The sequence below is a fragment of the Thunnus thynnus genome, chromosome 12 (assembly GCF_963924715.1).
Source record: "Thunnus thynnus chromosome 12, fThuThy2.1, whole genome shotgun sequence".
In the NCBI taxonomy this organism is placed as follows: domain Eukaryota; kingdom Metazoa; phylum Chordata; class Actinopteri; order Scombriformes; family Scombridae; genus Thunnus; species Thunnus thynnus.
Genome location: NC_089528.1, coordinates 10,730,058 through 10,749,232, shown reverse-complemented (window position 1 = coordinate 10,749,232; position 19,175 = coordinate 10,730,058). Strand labels below are relative to the sequence as shown.

General features: G+C 42.6%; 2 protein-coding genes across 2 annotated transcripts in view; both read left to right on the top strand.

Moving 5' to 3' along the window:
* Positions 1-17: 17 nt before the first annotated feature.
* LOC137193496 (apolipophorins-like) lies at positions 18-10,456 on the top strand. The gene is made up of 23 exons (XM_067604712.1): positions 18-1,358; positions 1,526-1,692; positions 1,806-1,876; positions 2,119-2,284; positions 2,525-2,662; positions 2,894-3,071; positions 3,155-3,300; positions 3,781-3,884; positions 4,744-4,909; positions 5,113-5,298; positions 5,407-5,559; positions 5,791-5,935; positions 6,494-6,652; positions 6,858-6,976; positions 7,070-7,285; positions 7,995-8,153; positions 8,299-8,483; positions 8,590-8,772; positions 9,108-9,199; positions 9,703-9,872; positions 10,048-10,201; positions 10,280-10,360; positions 10,446-10,456. The coding sequence occupies exons 2-23, from the start codon at positions 1,684-1,686 to the stop codon at positions 10,454-10,456; spliced, it is 2,991 nt and encodes a 996-aa protein (XP_067460813.1). The 5' UTR covers positions 18-1,358; positions 1,526-1,683.
* LOC137193910 (uncharacterized) overlaps positions 10,451-19,175 on the top strand; it is a 27,659-nt gene continuing 18,934 nt past the window's right edge. The window contains exons 1-20 of the mRNA XM_067605358.1: positions 10,451-10,626; positions 10,804-10,959; positions 11,186-11,319; positions 11,499-11,657; positions 11,752-11,935; positions 12,036-12,247; positions 12,366-12,554; positions 12,680-12,822; positions 12,927-13,086; positions 13,192-13,275; positions 13,650-13,787; positions 13,968-14,084; positions 14,177-14,269; positions 14,450-14,670; positions 14,777-14,970; positions 15,215-15,469; positions 15,641-15,870; positions 15,997-16,161; positions 16,773-16,850; positions 18,073-18,441. Coding sequence (XP_067461459.1) covers positions 10,470-10,626; positions 10,804-10,959; positions 11,186-11,319; positions 11,499-11,657; positions 11,752-11,935; positions 12,036-12,247; positions 12,366-12,554; positions 12,680-12,822; positions 12,927-13,086; positions 13,192-13,275; positions 13,650-13,787; positions 13,968-14,084; positions 14,177-14,269; positions 14,450-14,670; positions 14,777-14,970; positions 15,215-15,469; positions 15,641-15,870; positions 15,997-16,161; positions 16,773-16,850; positions 18,073-18,441 — 3,438 coding nt within the window. The 5' untranslated portion in view covers positions 10,451-10,469. The remainder of the gene's footprint in view (positions 10,627-10,803; positions 10,960-11,185; positions 11,320-11,498; positions 11,658-11,751; positions 11,936-12,035; positions 12,248-12,365; positions 12,555-12,679; positions 12,823-12,926; positions 13,087-13,191; positions 13,276-13,649; positions 13,788-13,967; positions 14,085-14,176; positions 14,270-14,449; positions 14,671-14,776; positions 14,971-15,214; positions 15,470-15,640; positions 15,871-15,996; positions 16,162-16,772; positions 16,851-18,072; positions 18,442-19,175) is intronic.

Genomic DNA, 19,175 nt, shown 5'->3' with positions numbered 1-19,175 from the left:
TTTGAGAAGTGGGGTGAAAGGGGGTTAACGGGTTTTTTCAAATAAAGTTCTCAAATACCATGTTTTTCGTGTGCTTTGAATGTAACCTGAACTCGCAGCACGCAGTGACTGACGTCGCAGCACGGGCGTGGACCGCGGCGGCGGGTGCATCGTGGAAAGTAGGTGGCAGGCAGCTTGGGTAATGATGGGGGAAGGAGATGGGGATGAAAGGCGTGTTGGGTAATTTAGTCTCGGCCCAGTTTCAAGCTGAACGTGGCTGAGTGGTGGAGGGCTTTTCTTTTTGCAATTTGGGCCAATATAGTTCTATAAATGGCCATCATTGCCCCCCTTTAATCATTACTTTGTCAACTGTTTCTATCCAAGACACAGACACTAGATGTCTCTCTTCTCTTTGCACATACCCCTCAAGTGTGGTCGCTCCTTCTCAAAGAAGTTTATGAACCAGCTTTCAATAGATTAAAGCCCACGCTGGTTGTGTGGCTTATCGATTATGGTCATATTGAAAGTGTGTATATATGTGTGTATCCTCAAATAATCTCCAAGCAAATATATAATGTAAAAGGAAGGGTACAATAACACAAATACTTATTACAGGCTCTGTTTTGTATGCTGTTTCATTATTTTATATTGTAAGGTGTTCTTGCTATTTTGTCCACCCCTTAATGAGATACCCAGGCCATATCTGCAGAGAACCTGTCAGATAACTGTCTCACATCATACAATATGATGCCAGTACACTAAACTGAATATTCTGTCCATATGTGGCTTGTGTCTAATGTTAGTCCAAGTTAATGGGGGAGGTTTAAGGAAACCTAATTTTTTGGTGGGGGCCGGTGTTGTGTCAAGTGATTGGCTCAGTGGATGTTTGTAGCTCCAGCTTGGAAGGTATTTCCTGATTGGTTGCTGTGAGCAGTATGGGTCACTGTGGAAGCCCCCATACAAGCGTGGTCATTCAGTGGCTGTGAACAGTGCTTGGTTTTCATCTCGCTTACATGTGGAAGCTCGGAGCCAGACAGACCTGCAGTGACTTGGGGTTGCTATAGCTATGTCCTTGCTTAATTGTCTACATGTTACATTCATTTTTCTCCTGCTACATGGTGAGTTTTATGGCTTTTGTTGTGAGTACTATTCATTCTTTGTGTGTCATTTCATTTGTCATTGAAAGAAAAGTGAAAGACTTGCTAAGAGTCAAGATGACATCCATGACTGCTGGTGTTCAGTATGAAAGTATAACAGGCTTTCTTTGAGAAAAGTTGTTCTTTTTTTGTCATTATCTGTGAGATTTTTTGACTTGACTTTCTTTGCAGTAGGTGATTGCTTTCAGACGGAGCCTAATCTCTGTGATTCAAGTTGTGCTGGTGAGAATTCAGTTTGTTACTTATTGTGCAACATCAAATTTGATGGATGCTTACTGAGAAACACTTTAATAATGATGCAAAACAGCAAATTACTACATCACAATAACTGCCTCACTGAAACACATTTTTATTTGAATCTTCTTCTTCTCATTTTTTCATGTCTGTAGAGTTTCCTACCTCTGACTTGTCCTATCAGAGAGGGGTGAGGTACACTTACAGGTATAGCACAACAATTACCACAACGCTACATGGCTCCAACGCTGGCAGGAATGGACTGGCTTTGGACTGTGTGGTTGATATTGACGTAGTTTCCAAGTGTCATCTCATGATGCAGGTCAGCTTTCATGAAATTCTTTTTGAAAGAGAAAAAGCATTCAATACGAAGTAGTGCATAGATTATAATATGATAATTAATGTTTTTGTTTCCTGCACATCTTTGCCGAACAGATTAGGAATCCACAGATAAAGCGGCTTTCTCCTCAGAAGGAACATTCAGTGCAGCGCTTAAAAAGCTTGAGGTAATATACAGTAGATTTCATACAGTTTGGTGTGTTTTCACAGTGAATAGTAAATTAATGAATGCTTGCTTATTTTGCATATGTGTCTTCTCTCTGTGTACAGCGCTCAAAACAAACATTTAGCCCAGATCATTTTGGAATGCTACAACTGTTTTTCCTATGAATGTGATACTCTGTTCAGATGCTTGACTTGTCTGCGTTCTCGGGTCTCGGGGGGCTCATCTGGTGTTTTTGTTTCCCAGGGAGTCACTGGAGAGAACACGCCTCAAGTTCTCCCTCCAGGGTGGAAAGGTCACGGCCCTCTGTCTCCAGGAGGGGGAGCAGGTGTGGGCCCTCAACATTAAAAGGGCCCTTCTGAGCATGCTCCAGACCTCCCGCACGGCCTCCAAACAGGAATTAGAAAAGGAGGTTAGGGTTGATGTTCCCTATAATACACATTCAAATTACAACAGTCTACAACATGAAGAGCTTTTGTACAAGTTTAGGCAGAAAAACAACAGTAAAGGCAACAGCAGCCACTTCCCTAGTCTGACTGGTACCGCCTTTACTTCTGCTACTAACAATAACTGTCATTAACACTGTCATGCCATTATATAGTGCATTCAGATGATATGATTATCTGACTTTGCTTTAATGCCTCTTCCTCAGACAGATGTGTACGGGACGTGCACCAGCAGGTATGAGAGACGAGGACCTGTGCTGCTGAAAACCAGGGATCTAAAACAGTGCCAGCAGTCCAGGCTGGCAAACTTCTGGCCCCATTCAGTAGCTCTAACTGATGATACAGTGAGTTTACCCCTATGTCTTCCTTGTTTAAAAATGTATTGAAATGTGGTTTAATGGTGCTGGATTCCCTTTTTATTTCTCTGGTATCTCAGTTAGAAAAAAAGAAGTAAAAAAGCAGTGATAACATCAATTGCCATCAAAACTGTCAGCAAAAACTAAGATAACATCAGTCAAATGGTTGATTCATGCTTTATGATAGGAGGTTGGTTTCTCTTCTGTCTTTGTCTCCAGTCGGTGCAGTCGGAGCTACACTGTGTTCAGCGCCATGGCTCTACAGTTATGGAAGAGGTCAACTGTACTGAAGTTGTTTCCATGGCAACGTGGTCCAGGACTGCAGGGCTGGTGAAGACCCAAACTGTGTCTACCCTGCTGCTGCTCAGAGCCCAGCCAGGGACACCTTCAGAAGCAGGTGAGGAGGGAGCAATTTTGCACTGTATCATATGATAATTACAGCGGATTCCTTTATGTTTGTTTCCCTTATTTCTCCTGCAGATTCCTTAGTTCTCGGTGTACTAACGGACCTGAAGTTTGAGGAGGAGGAGGGGCCGGCACGGCCAGGAAAAGCCAAACTGTCGACACCTCAGCAAGCCAGTCAAACTGTCAGGATGTTATGTAGCCTCACCTCAGACCCACAACTGGTAGGCCTCAAATGCAACAGGTTCCACTCAGCTTTTACCTGTATTATCTGTAAGAAGCACTCAATGTATGTTTCAGTTTAACTGTCCTACACTGAAGGTGCTGCAAAGTTAAAGCCCCCAGTCCCAAGTTTCAGCAATGAATATGATTCACTTTTAAGTAGCCCGTTCTCCGCCAGACCACTGTTGGCTTGTTTGTATTTGTAAGTTGTGGCTTGACTTCCCCTGAGGCTTTGCTGTGTATGAGCCAATTATTTTAATGTGTCTCTCACAAAGGAGTTCAGTCAAACCTAATCTGGCAACCTTCATCAGAGACTGTTTATGCAGGATGTGTTTAAAAGGAACCGTCAGACCTAGAACCTGACACACTCTGTGATATAATTACTATGTGGGGATCAGATGATTTAAGGGATGAGAAAGTATGTTCACAGCTCTGTAGGAGTTCATTGGCAATCTGTGTGTTTGTGCTTTATCCACTCCTAGGTATCACAACAGTTCCTTCAACTGGCTTTCCAGCTCAGAGATCTGACTCTCTCACAACTCGAGACGCTGTGGCAAGAAGCCTCTTTCAAGTGCCGCAATGACTGGTCAGTGTTTCCTCTGCAGCGGCGTGCGCTCCACAGTATTTTACATTAGAATATTTTTGGGCTTGTCCTTCATGGTATCTCAATCTGTCTCCAACTGTTTCAATTACACAGTTAAACACTCTGTGCTATAATTAATAAAATATACTTTGCTTTGCTACCATTAAATTGGATTAAAGCTGAAGGAACTCTTGTTTATGGGTTAAAATGAGAAAAATACACAGCCTCTGGCTAAAGCAACAAGTAAACAAAGGGTGGTCTGTGTAAGATAGTAGTCAACTTAATCAGACTGAGACAGATGACCCAACAGAGCAGGACTATGTCCCCTCCTCAGTCCTTTAAGCATTGTTTACCACAGAATCCAGCAAATACACCTTTATCATAGTGAACATTTTGACCTGTCAAACACAGGTGTAACTAATAAGCTTTAGAGGTGATGGTAGGCAGATTTTGTTACCTTCAGACAAAGCCAGGCTAACTGTTTCCCCCTGTTTCCAGTCTTTATGCTAAGTTAAAGTAATCGTCTCCTGGCTATAGTGTCATATGTAGCGTACAGACATGAGAGTTGTATGAATCTACTCATCTAACTATCGACAAGAAAGGGAATAAGCATATTTCCCAAAATGCCATACTATTCATATCAAGTTATTAGTCACACTTGTGTTTGAGAGGTCAACTATAAACTGTGAGAGAGAGAGGTTCATACTAAATACAGTATTTGAGCTCTGCCATAGAATACAATGAACATTGACAGGTTTCCCACATTTGAAGGCTTCATATTGATCTTAACGACATAATAATCCCCCCATTATACATACTGACAGCAGAGGTTGATGCTGATGATTATTAACTGTTTTGACAGGCAGCCTTTGTTGGATGCATTACCAGCCTGCGGATCTGAAAACTGCATCATACTACTGACCGGCCTAATGAAGAACAAAGAGTTGGAGGAAGAGCAGGCTCACTCTTTCCTCACCACCATATCCCTCATCCCTCATCCATCACCACAAATCATCAACTCCATCAATGTAGGAATCGCTGTGGTGCTTTGACACGAATGATAACTTGAAATTTCTCATCAAAACTACATCCTGTTTTTACTCATGACATAGATATATTAATGAAATTGATGTTGGCAAAGATCTCTTGCAGAGATCTGTATGATAAGATAATCATTCCCTCTAGTTTTTGTGAAAGAAAACGTAGTACGTAACTCTGCTATTTGTGTTAGGCTTTAGTGGAAGATCCAGAGCTGCGGTCCAAGGCTCTGTTGACTGGATCATCTCTGGTCTATCAACTCTGCCAGAGGTCCCCAACATCCTGCAGCGACCTTCCTCAAGTACAGACCTTCATACAGATGTTAGAAGAAACCCTGAGGGATGGCTGCGAAGGAGAGGAACCCACTCAAGTGAGAGAGGTACAGTAAATGTAGAGTCAGTGATAATATACTTTTCTAAATCGCGGATGTTTTGGAACAATTTCACATAAAAAAATCCTAATATGCATTTATGTTGTTGTCCGACAGCTTGTTTATGCTCTGAAATCAGTGGGAAACACTGGTCTGTCTGCTTCATCCTTCATTCCTCTGCTGAACCGCTGTGTGCTTGGACACTCAGCTGCACTGGAGCTGAGACTCGCTGCCGTTCAGGCCTTCAGACGTTTTCCCTGCTCAGCTAATGTGAGTTGAAAGAATGAAGAGTGAAATAAACTTTGGTTAGCGGCAAGTAAATAATGCATTTTTTGTTTGATTTGTGGGGAAAAATAGACATTAGTACATTTTATATGTAAAAAAGCTAAATATCTGAATGAAGTGATAATTGATTCATGATGAGTTAAGGTGGAGGTGAAGAGGTGAGAAGGTGAGCAGGAGCCTGACATCAGTGACTGACAGCAGTTTCCTTCCCTTTAGAGGTCTGTGCTGTTGCAGCTGTACCGCTCCTCCCAGGAGGATCCGGAGGTCAGAATCGCTGCATACCAGCAGCTCATGCACTGCCCTGACCAGGACGTGTTCGAAGTGGTGAAGACGACTCTGAGGAGCGAGAGCTCCAGCCAAGGTCTGATTCAAACCGCTGTGTTGTAGGAGATGCTCTGGTTTTGTAGAAGGATTGCCCAAATTAGCTCCTTCTAGTGAAAATGTTCAGCAGTGGCAATGAGAGGACTACAGTGGGTAGACAAAACCCCCCATATACATTATGTAACTGTCACATTTTTGTTGGTTAGCTTCAACTTCAGAATGCTGTTTTTTATCAATGAAGTTTGTCTGTCTGCAAACTATCTTTGACCAATGCACCTGCAGTTTACACACAAATTATTTTACCTATTTGGAGCTTTATTTGTTGTCTTGTTTCACTCTAAAACTCACATATCAAAGTGCTGAATGATCTTTTTTTAGAACTGACAATTGCTGCTAACTGATTTCATTATTATTTTGTGTACATCCTGTGTGTTTTTGGGAGCCGAGTTTGTTTAAAACCCCATTTTTAAATGTATAATTTCTTGAATCAGCTTGAAAATGTATGGATGGATAGAGTTTCTTGAGAAAAGGACAGATCATTTTTAGACCCTTTTTAAATGTTATCCTTGTTCTGTTTGATTTTGTTTTGTTTCTCTAGTGGGCTCATATGTGTGGAGTCACCTGACTAATGTCTTGAGGAGCGAGGACCCCATGAAACAGGCTTTAATTGAGTCACTGCCTGATGACATTATCAGCAGAGACTTTGAAGCTGAATTTTTGAAATACTCCTCTTATTCAGACTACACTGTTGCCTCAGGTAATGATGGCTGCGCTTTCAAGCTAATAATAATTAATATAAATGTCCATAATTACAGTCAAATAGACCATTTGTAGTACTGCTGCTGTAATTACATACAATAGAGGTGATGATGATGATGATGGTGGTGCATTTAAAGGTACAGTGTGTATACTGAAAGCAGCTTACAGCCCTGTTTCTTTTCCTGATTTTTTGATTGTGTCAGGCATGGGAACTACAAATGTGGAAACATCTTTGGTTTTTTCCCCCAAATCATTTCTACCGAGATCTGCCTCTGCCAACCTGACGGCGTATTTTCATGGTAGAGCCCACAACCTTCTGGAAGTGAGTTTGATATCCATTTGGTTTTTATTCCTATGTCCTCTTAAAAAAACTACAGACACGTTCAATACATATTCTTTGATTCCCAATTTATAGGTGGATCTTCACATTGAAAATGCTGAACCACTTCTGAAGAGCATTTTTGGTCACCAGACCCCCAATTCTGATGCAGACTCCACTGCTCAAAGTCAAAAACATGCACAGTCCAAAGAGACAAAGAGGACAAGAAGAAAAACAGATGACAGCCGTAGAGGAGAAAAAGAAACATGTTTATCCACCACCAACAGTTATCTGGACCAGGCCAGGGCCATGGTGAGACCGCCAGTGAGCTCTATTAGGCTGCTGTCTTATCATAGGAGTGTCTGTTGTGTACTGACAGGGCAGCAGGTTTGAGCTTGGTCATGTGGGATAAGACCAGACAAAGACCAGTTCTGTTGTGGGGCAGGTTGGGGGTGTTAGCAATGGACTAGTAGCCATTTATATTGCATTTTAGCTTTTAGGCTTAAGATCAATACTCTTAAATTATGCTCAGTGTATTTGTAAAATACTGATATACTTAAAGTAAATGCATGTATAGCCAGCATTTTACTTTTACTTTTAAAGAGAGCAAGGACAAACACAGAGTGCTTTGACAATAAAAATAATAAGAAAGATCATTTCTAAGATATAAAATAAAATTAAAATAAAATCTGAACTAAAGAAGGTTTTTAAAAATCTGATAAGAGTAAAAAATGTCCAGTTTTAAAACCCTGGAAATGTGCTGGAGGTAGTAATGTGGGATAATCCAATAGATAAATGAAGAGCGGAGTTTAATTTTTAACTTATGACAGATAAGGTTAACATAAGAGGACATTTTGGATTGTTTTGCATAATTAAGTATCTATTGCAAGTAAGTATTTTGAATGCATTTAATGACAAGATTTCTGTTTATGTTAAAAAATTTAAGTTTTGCAATAAAAGAAGGTAGTTTCATTGATTAATAATCAGTTTCCACCACATGTTTTTGCTTTGTCTTTTCCAGTTGTTTGGGAGGAGGAAAATGGAGGAGAACATGCCAAAGTGTTGGGTTGGGGTGAAGGTGTTTGGGAATGAGCTCAGTGTGTTTACCTGTGAAGATCTCTACAATCAAATCAACCAGCTGTCCCTGAGTGCGGCAGGACTGGCTGTCAAACTGCTCAAGGTATCACAGTGGTTGTCCTGTAGTCTGTTGTCACAGTCTCTAAACTCTGTCTGACTGTTTCCTCTCTCTGTTTACCCTCCTCTCTCTTTCTAACACACACTTGTTTTTTCCTCTCACTCTCCCCTCCTCCCTCTTTGTCTTCCAGGGTCATGAGGTGCAGTTGAACCACAGGGCTGTGCTGATGACAGAGGAGCTAGTTTTGCCGTCTCTGTCTGGTTTGCCCATCAAACTGGGCATCAACATGACGTCCCTCCTTTCACTGCGTCTGAAGGGCAACGCCAACTACAGGGACACTTCTCACTTCTCCCTCACTGGATACATCAAACCTAAGTACATCCATATAACTCAGCTTAACAGCAGCTACAACATTTGATTACAAACTGTGTCCGTCCTTGTTGCTGTGACAGTAGAGAGTAACTAGTCTCTGTGTTCTCAGTGCCTATGTGGGCCTGTCAGCCAGGATGGGGGTGGATGGCGCCCTGGGTCAGGCTGCAGTGGACTGGATCTCTGAGTTGAGGAGCTCCACCAGCCTGGATGGCAGCATTCAGCTGCAGGAGGGACAGGATCTCAGGGTCACACTTAACACCCCAGAGGATGTCATGGACATCATGTCTTTTGAGTAAGTGTGGGCATTTTAACTGATTACATCATCGCAAAGCATCCGTAAATAAATCATCTGTATTAGTGAACATGTATGTTTAGAAATTCTTATGGATCAGTGTCACTTCATTTAGTCAAAATCCTCTACTTACTGCAGTATATTACATGGGCAAAAACCTAAAATGTGAAGGTGGACAGTGTTTTTGTGTGTTTCAGACTGTTTACTACATCATGTAGGTCTATCAACTGCATTACAAAAAATTGGAGCTATGAAGAAAAAAACAAAATAGGTGTTTACAGTGTTGCAGTTTTGTGAAGTATTGTTTAAAAGTGTGTAATCTTTCTGTTCACCAGCTCCCGAGTATTTCAACTCAGTGGTGACCACAGAGAGGAGATAAAAGGGCCAAAGAGTCGAATCCAGAAGACCACCTGCACCCCAAAGACCTGTAAGCTTTCATACCCTGTGTATCTCATCTATGTACACAGAGATTATTGGTCAATTGTTACTGACTATTGACCCATTTTTAAAAAAAATTGTATAAACAATAATCAGCCTTTTACAGCCGTAGTATATCTGAGTCTCGATCAATCTTGATCTGCATTAATACTAAGTCTATGTCTGCGCTGTTGATTATTTGAATATTGCTGTCATATAAATTTTTAGGCTTGCATCTCACTTTGTATCTGTCTGAGTAGCTGTAATTGTTCAGTTTAGCCAAATTACAGCACTATTTCGCTCGTGTCCTATCTTTCCAAAAGGGAACTGAACCACTTTATTTGTTTTGTTGCATTATTAGTAGCTGATATTGGTTGCTATTATTTCTAGTCCACACTTGGATGACATCTTTTGGTAGGTGTTGTTGGTCCAGTGGTGTGTGTATGTGTGTGTGTGACTACAATGGTCATTCATTATAAAACATTGACACAGATGATCCGTGTCACCTCGCAGGGTCCAAGATGGTTGGCTGGCAGCTGTGCTCCAATGCCTCTTACCCGTTTGCTGCTGTTGGTATTTCACTTCCCCCCTCTGGACCCGTCCACCTCTCCCTCAGGCTGCTGAAGCTGGACAGAGGCCTCCATTACTACCTGCTGGAGGCTGCCTACTCACTGCTCCCACAGGTACAAGAATTGTTGAGTCTCCATTAATATCTATTCTCTCTTTGCACTGAGAGGCATCTGTGTGAGATCTTCATGACCATAATATAATCTAAATGGTCTTCAAGTGCTTAAAAGAGCATGATGATAGACCTGTGTGTGTGTTCTCTAGTTTCACAATGTCACACCTGTGTTTCAGAGAGGCACCTGGCTTCCCAGAGAGGCCTCCATCCACCTCCTCCTGGCCACCCCTCAGTCCTCCATCCCCAGGGACATGTCTCTTGACCTGGCCTTCAACCCTCACAGACTGCTGCTGAGGATCACACATCCTCTGAAAACCATCCTCATACAAGGTTTGTCCAAGAAGAAAACAATGAGTAAGATCCCAACTTGTGTTAGCGACTAATGCTGAAAATGTGTCATTTTTTCAGGACAATTTGAACAAGAGAGGAATATAAAGACAGGAAAACTGGAGCTCTTGATTGATAGCGCTCTTTATTACATCATGGCAAGTACTGTTATATTCCTGTTCTCATCATTTTGATATTAAAATAATTCACCAGCCCTAAAAGATGTTAATTATTTTGTCCATTATAGGGTTTGGTTGACACACAGACTCTCATGTCAGAGCAGAGGACACGGTACCACTTTGAAGCCAAAATGGCTGCAGATGGACATCCCATGATCCTCTCTGCTAATGTTACCCGTGGACTGGGCAGGAAGACCAGCTTCTCTGCCACTGTAAAGAATGTATTTAGAGAAACTGCATCAATCTCAGGTATTCAACTGACACGACCAATTAATACGAATTTATCATCTATAAACTAGTTTTACACTCAACTTTGCACTTTTACTTGTAATTTAGCTGTATTCATAATCTCCCACACCAGCTTTTAGCATTTAGGTTGTTGATGTTGCATTTGGCAAAAGACAGATAAGTAATATTTGTCTTCAGTGGCCCTGGAGCGCAGACGGGACGGCAGCAGCAGGCAGTACTCTGTGGAGGTGGAGCTCCTCTTACCTGGTGTAGTCGGCAGCAGAATGCTGGGACTGATGGAGCAGAAGGGCTCACTGTGGAGCTCCGCGCTCCGGCTCAAATATGGTCTGGGAGGTCAGTGACTGATTGCACACCACCGTTTAAGGTGCTGCCCATATGAGTGAACTCCTGAATCACCTGAAAACAACAAAACCCTGTGAGCAGCCTTTTCCTCAAAGGAACAGTTCACCAGTTCATTTTCTATTCCTCCAGATTTTTCCTTCCCCACCCTCAGGAAGAATATGTAGTCAATAAATATTTCACCATCATCAGATTCACTTGACCTTTGATCCCTGTGCAGGTGATGCCCGGCACCTGCGTCAGGAGTGCCACACATCTCAGAGACTGCGTAGTGAGAGGGACGCAAACCTCACCTACATCATGAGAGTCGATCATGAGTTCTACTGCTCCAACGCTGCTCCCATCAACCACAAGGTAACTGCAGACACGAGCCCACAGTATGACACAGATATTTGATTTCATAGATAACCTCATTTACACCCTTAATTTATGTATTTTTTGTATGCTTGTGCTTCTCCTTTCCATACTGAAACTGGTAACTATTACTGTGATTGAAAGGTCTGTGGTTTCTCTTTTCATTGTGTCCTTCTCAGATCCACCTCAGGCATGAGGAAAGCCCCAGTCACATTAAATCATCCCTGGACATGAGCTACGGCAAACACTGGGATGAGCTGAACAACAAACGCACACTCCTTCTGAGCCAGTCTTTCAAAAACCAGTCCACAGAAAATCACACCAGCTACACACTGGAGGTAAACACACACAGATATAGTTTGATCTGTCATCTATGGCTTAAATTACTCCTGTTATTCTTACATCATCTTTTCCTCTCTCATGTGATTCCAGTTCAGTCTTCAGGTTCCAGAGAAAAATTTAAACTACCGCACCCAGCTCCTGCACTCCCACCTGAGACAGCTCGGATCTGAGAGCAGCACTCACCTCAAAATCAACTACAACAACTTGATGCCACTTGTGGCTGGGTTACACTGGAAAAGCCCTCCGAAGAATGCCTTGCAGAAGAAATGGGAAGGTAAAAAAGATTTTTCATGCCTAATATGTGATTTTAAAATTTGCTGCGTGAGTTTACACCTGTAATAAGACTCTGACCAGCATTATATCTTTTGGCTCAGGCATGTTTAACATGGACACACCGTGGCTGTACATCCACACCACTCACAAGCTGAGCCAGCACCAGCGCCACACACTGCAGCTCACGTCAGAGTTGACAGCCAGCAAGTGGCTGACCATCCGTAACCTCATCCTGGAGGCTTTCTACAGGGACAGAGGCAGGGAAAGGGAGGCCCGTCTGGAGCTCTACACACCAGCTGCCACCTACCTCCAAGTAAGGAGAGAAGAGGCATCTAAAAGTTCAGAGTATCACAATTTAGTTTTTGGCTTAGTGAAATACTTTTCTATATGCGCATGCCCTCTGTCCCACCAACTCCTCCTTCCATCTCCAGGCAGGAGGGTGGGGCACGGTGGGGAAGCGAAACATGAAGGCCTCCTGCTCCTTGAGCTCCTTGTGGACTGCTCCGCTGAGAGGAGACGTCTCTCTGGAGGCCTCGAAATTCAGCCACACCCTGCAGATGGCCTCCAGCTACGGCAAGCACAATGTCAGCCTCACAGCTGCCCTGAACATCGTGGACAAGGTGGGTGGTGACACTGGGCTGCATCTGTGGAATGGGTGTGTTATATTAAACACTTTCAGCATATTATAGAATTAAATTGTTTGTCTATGTTCTTATGTTTTAATTTTTCCTGGCTTTCAACTAAGAATTTGAAAAAGAGGCAAGTGATAGTGAAGATGAGCATGTCAGAGCCCAAGAGTCAGCCAACAGAGCTGGAGTTTGAGGGAACAGTCGAGGAGCTGAGGAAGGACAAGAAGATGTATCAGAAAACAGCAATGCTCCAACTCAGGTCTGTTACCCAGTGTGATTCACTCGTCTTTAATCTGTCGGTGTATTTTGTGATGATTTTGACAACAATGTTGCTGACTTTAAAAGCGACATCATCTCGCACAGACAGCCTTTTCAGACTTTTCCTCAGAGTCTCCTCCTCAGGGAGACTTTCACTGTCGACCTCCTCAAAGGCCTCTACATCCTGGAGTCTAGAGCTGGTTTCCACGGCAACAAAGAGGTCATTCATACCCTCACCCTCGGCTACCAACCACCGAGCCCTTTTGTAAGTTGAGAGTTAAATTGTAACACTTGAAGAGAAAGCGAAGGAGCTGTTGATTACTGTATTAAGTAATTTTCATGTTTTGTGTATTACTTCTCTCATATTTAGGTTTGCTCTGCACTGATTCATTTTTTCAGCTCTGACACTATTCCGTCAGACTCAGAAATCTGTGTGACCATATCCAGCAACCAGGTAAACAGTTTTCCTCACTGACAACACGAACTAAAAGAGAGATTAGATTTAATTTGACAGCAAAAATGAATGAAAACAAAATAAAAATGAATATCCTTAGTTCTGCAGACACTTTTTACATTTTTTTAGACTCACAATTCTAGTCATTGTCTTAAAGTTGCAAATGATTCTAAACGTCAAATTTGCAAAGAAATTTATATGAAATATGACAGAATTTGCCATGTCATGTAATGCCACAGTCATCAAAATGATGTGTTGATCTGAATTTTTCATAATTGTTATCCAACTTATCCACCATAATTATTTAAGTGGATACTCAAAAGAAAATTCATTCATTCATGTAAAAAATAGTATATTGGTACACTTTTCTACAGACCCAGAAAGACATATATGGGAAGTTACGGGTCGGTAGCAAGGAGCGGCTGACTTTCTTTGGACAAGTTCAGTTGAACCCTTTGCACTCAAGTCACCAAGCAATAAAAGTTAAAGCCAACCTCACCCATCAGCTCCAGGTAAACCAGTCTCTGTGCCCTGGAAAACAATGTTTCATTGATATAACTAAACTGTGTAAAGTACTGTTTTGTGTGTGGTATTTGCAGTCAGTAGAGTATAAGTCCTCCAACAGTGTACAGTATAGTTTACAGTAGAAAAGGCCAAACTTGTGACCAGTTCAACTGTTATTGCTGTTACAGCTGCAGCTCCCCTCCTCTGCTATAGTGGAAGGTGATGTATGTTGGAAACCCAGAAACAGCATGGACTTTGACTATGTGGCCAGAGGGAAACTGAGAATAGAGCGACAGGAGTGTCAAGTGAGTAAAACCAACTGTGCATTTTAATTATTGCTTGTTTTACAAGCTGCGTTTCTGATAAATGTTTGGTAACAAGGTGTTTTTCATTTTAGCTTTCAGTACAGCTCAATGGAACAAAAGGCAGAGTCGGCCTGTATTCATCTCTCAGTCACCCCTTCAAATCAAAGATTCCCAAAACACTAGAGGTGGGCTGCTTTGGTCTTTTAACAAATTATTTCATTCAATGTTCATAAAATAGAAAAATTCCCCAAAAATGTGTTTTATTTTTTGTCTTACAAGAAATTCAGGTGATGGATAACGTTGAAAATAATAACGCTGTCTTTATTTAAGCATCTAAGCTATCTTGTCATGTTGCTGTTTTTCAGGCAAAAGCCACTGCAGACATTTCTACAGGGTCTGGCATAGGGAGCACCTCAGTACGTGTGAGGGCTGATGGTAAGGACAGGGTGATGCTGGACGCCCAGATGTCTCACTCCCTCCAGCATGGAGACAGAGCCATGGGACTGAGGCTAAATTTATCCCAGAGTTTACTGCCTGCGGTCACTGACATGTATGTAAACATGGCTGCCAACATGTCCTCAGACAGGTTTGTACCACCGTCAAATTTATGATTTTGTATTTATCAGCAATACAGTAACAAATGTGAACTCATACTTACATTTCTGTTTTTTGCTTGGCTTCTGCTCCTCCAGTATGTCTCTACATGGCTCCTATACACAAGGACATGAGGCTCTGCTGGCCCAGGTGAAAGGGTCTCTAAAAGACATCAGGGGTCTCCAGCTGGCTGTGTCAGGGGACTTGAGGCACTCTGTGACCAACCTCGCTTTTCTGCCTTCAGCCCTGGGATTAGATGGGGCGCTGGGACAGTCTGACACACTCATCGAAGGTAGAGGTTCATGTAGAAATGTTAATTACACTATAATTATACTAATAATTGTTGATTCACATAATTTATTTTACAACTGAAACAACCAACATCATAAGCAAACAATGTGAGTTCAGGATACTGGGAAACAGTCATTTATAATGTCTTTTTTTTGTATGACTTGCTAAAAATCTTGAATGAATTGGCTTCAGATGACATTTCATTGGTGTCTGTGTCTGTGTCTGTGTCTGTGTGTGTGATGCAGGACAGTTAAGAGTTAGAGTGATGGAGACACTGTACAGTGTGGAGCTGAGGCATCAGGAGGATCCTGGAGAGTCTCTGGGCAGAGAGGATGACGACAGCATGATGGGAAAGAAATCACACGTGACCCGTGACTGGCTGTGTGTTTGGTTGGGGGCGGAGAATTTGTGTGTGAATGTGAGCCGCCAAATGGGGGTTGAAGGGAGGGGTGAGGTCTACACCCAACTGTCTCACTCTTTCAACCTGCTCAATGACACAGGTAATATTTACACTTCATTTAGGTGTAATAAACTTAAACTCTAACATTTTCATCAAATTGTCTCTCCATATTAGTCTCTTTATCTCTTTTATTTTCCTTCTGTCGGATGCTTGCTAGATGTAAGCTTGCTACTAAAGGTCACAGTATCTCATATCTGTGTCACTCCATTAGGCGTACCTGTCAGCAGTAGTGCCCAGCTGAGGTGGTTCCAGGACGGTGGTCGACTGTCAGTCCTAGCAGAGCTGCAGGCTGGACCTGAACATTTAAAAGCTGAGTTTAACAGAGGCAGGACAGACCCGCTCATTCCACGATGGGAGTTCCTCTCAAGGCTGCAGCACCAAGTCAAAGCCCTGCTGAAAAGAGGCATATCAAGCTCCGTACAAGCCAAAGCACATTACCAGGTACTGCACTATCATGACTGTTTTTTTCTATCCACAGCAACTTTCTATTTTATTAGGAATCTCAATATCATTTATGGATTCTCATGTTTATTTTTTGTATTTTTATGTGTTTATTCCCTCTGTTAGTTAGATACAGAGGGGCTGGACGCAGGACTGGTCCTTCACATGGAAGATGAGAGAATAGCTGACATCCTGTTTGCTGTTGGATCAAAAAACACCACCGCTATATTGGTAGTGTCTCTATGGCAACAGATGAAGTTGCTCCAGGGGCTCATACCTGCCTCTTTACTGGTAAATTGTGCATACTTTATATCATGTTCCTGCCTAAGACTATTACCACTTAAAATATGAATTTAGTCAATGTATCTTTACTTAGCCTTTATCTTTATTATCTTTACTTGTAGAACTTTTTCAGTAAATCATTCTAAATCTGTAAAGTTGTGTCATCAGCATAACAGTGATAATTGCTTTTTTACATAAAGTCCACATAGAGGAATGTATACATTGAATAAAAAGGGGCCGAGGATTGACCCGTGTAGGATTTCACACCTTAACTTTTTTCTTGTTACTGTACGTCCTCAAATTAAATCATATTTTTACCCTGCATGTAGGATCTGAACCAGTTGAAGAAGTCAACTCACTTTTCCACATCTCCTAAAGTACACCATGATCCGAAGTATCAAATGAAGCATTTGGAATAAAACAGAAATACTGTTTCACCATCTTTGATAATCATGCTGTAATCTTGTTTCATAATCAGGGCTCAGATTAGCATGTTGGTGTACCACAAGATTTTATGCGCCTGGTTTAAAGTTCAGTATTCCTCTGAAAGTCTTCCATCTCCTTCTTCAGTTTTTCCTTTGAAAAACAAACTCTGCCAACAGGGGGTTTTGTTTTCACAGATGAACTGCACGGGGGACGCCACCGCAGACCGGCTCACAGCCCAGTGCTATGGAAATATGGCAGGCCGCCCTGTGGAGGTACGAGCCTTTCGCTCCTATAGACCACACAACAGGCTCTGCTATGGCCTGTCGCTCACTCACTTTAGCCTCAGTGCTCAAGCTAAAGGCTGTTTCAGTCCTAATGGTCAGAAGGAGCTCAGAGCAAACCTCACTCATTCTTCTGCACTACTGCTGACATTTCTGGGCGTGCCCACTAAATCTGGTCTCAGGCTCCTGCTCCGGCCTGGGCCTCAGAGGTGGGCCCTGGGGATTGGCTTGGTGGTTGGCCCATGGAGAATGGACTTGAATGTGGCACTGAGGGTGGAGAGGGCTGGGCTGTATGGCTGGCATGGGTTACTTGAGTACGGGAGCCGCAGTATTACAAACAAGGCTGAGATGACTGGTCGGATGAGGTTGGAAAGCTGGTGTCACATCTGGGCAGATGTCAGTGTGGCATGGGACTCAGTCAGCTCCACTTTGTTGGTGTCTGTCCGGTGTAACGGGGTGGGGAGGCTGGTTTGGGAGCAGGTCAGGAGAGTTGAGGGGGGCTTGCCACATAAAACCTCTCTAACAGTACATGGAAAGGCTGGAAAAGATGGACTCAGAGGATCTCTGGGTTTAGAAAACCAGCAGGACTCCCTCCACTGCCTCTTGTCTGTACTACTAAAGAACCATAAGGCAGAAGTGGGCTGGACTCTCCAGCACCACTGGGCCTCTGTTGCCTCCATCATCCCAAACAGAGTGGACCTCCAAGGTTCAGGTCAGCTCCATGACACCTCCCTCTCTGGAAGTGCTCAGGTCTCTTTCAACACCCACTCTGCTCAGCTAGACGTCACTGCTACCTGGGAGCCCTTCACCTCCTTCAGGGTCACACTTCAGCAAAACCTGGCCACTACTGGTGTACCAGGGGCGGTCACTGTTAGCATGTTGTCCACAGCTAGTCAAGCACAAGTTGAGGTGGAAAGTGACGTGTGCTCCGTGCTTCTCCTGGCAAATCAACAAAGGAGAGGAGCGGGCAAGATGATGAGCTGGAATGTTTTTGTCCATCAGCGGTGTGTCTTTTTGAAGGTTAGACAGGAAACAAGAAAAAGTGTCAGAAAACTTGTTTCCCAGCGAAAGGAAAGCAAAAGAGACATCTTCACATTGGAGATGACTCTTCTCTTTCCATTAGAGTATAAATAACAAGTCAATACTGTATTAAGCTGAAGGAGTGAAGGTTAGTTCTTGTTCTAATTTTCCTTTTTTCATTTTCCCTCTACAGTCTCTCCAGCCCCCACAATCCTCAGTCAATGTCTCCATCATCCATTCTGGCTGCTCCACAAATCTCAGTGCTGTTCTCCAGGCTGAGGATGAACAGAAAGTCAACCTTACGTTGTCCCTAGCTTGTCACCCCAGTCTTAGTCTGAAAGCATCAGTCCAGCACTCTATAGAGGCAATACAGACGGTGGGATTTCCTACCAATGGAGCGCTGATCCTTAATGTCTCAGCTGCACATGTGCCTGAGGTGGAGGTCGGCTTGGAGCTGGGACGCTGTTATTTTAGGGGAAAAACTACGTCTTCAGAAACAGAAACAGAGAGGAACCAGTCTTCTTACGCTGTAAATGTGACCAACTACTGTCCCGCTCTACAGGTAAGGAAGCCAATCAGTTTTCAAAGCATATGGAAACCTGAATAAACTAATATGTTTATGTTGTAAATATTGCTATTACCTCTAACTGTGGCAATACATTGTCATTTCTTTTATCACAGTTACAAAGAGTGGGATTTCCTACATGAATCACCCCTGTTCATGTTAACACAACCTACTTTGAAATACTTTTTTCAGCCATCAGGTCAAGCTACAGCTCATTTGGCACTAGCAGCAGAGCAGAACGACACCATATAGTAGATGAAACACCTTCCTGGCTAGATCAATAGCACCCCCATTGGTTTGGTAACACGACGGCAAGTGACCCAGAGAGCCGAACTCTTCTAAATGTTTATTTGCATCAGACTACCTCAAAGTCTGTGATGTGATATCATCAGTCAGGGTAGAGTTAGCTTTGCTGCAACCATTACATAAATAAAAAAACAGGAAAAACTGTTTTCATGTCATTTTGTATTGTTGATAGAACTCTCTTTTTTCTTTTTCTTTAAATGTGACACAAGTGTGACATAAAAAGGTAAGACATAAAGGTTTATGATAAGAAAACCATGAGAGAAAAGGAAGAAAAGAAAGGAGGAAAAAAACATGCAAACATCAAGAGAAAATAAAATAAAGTGTGCTGAATAAACTAAAGTGCTATTGAGAGGATATCAAAAATATGTGTTGTATACAGTACGTGTGCATAAAGGCATGTGATGTTAACTGTGTTGATATGCTTG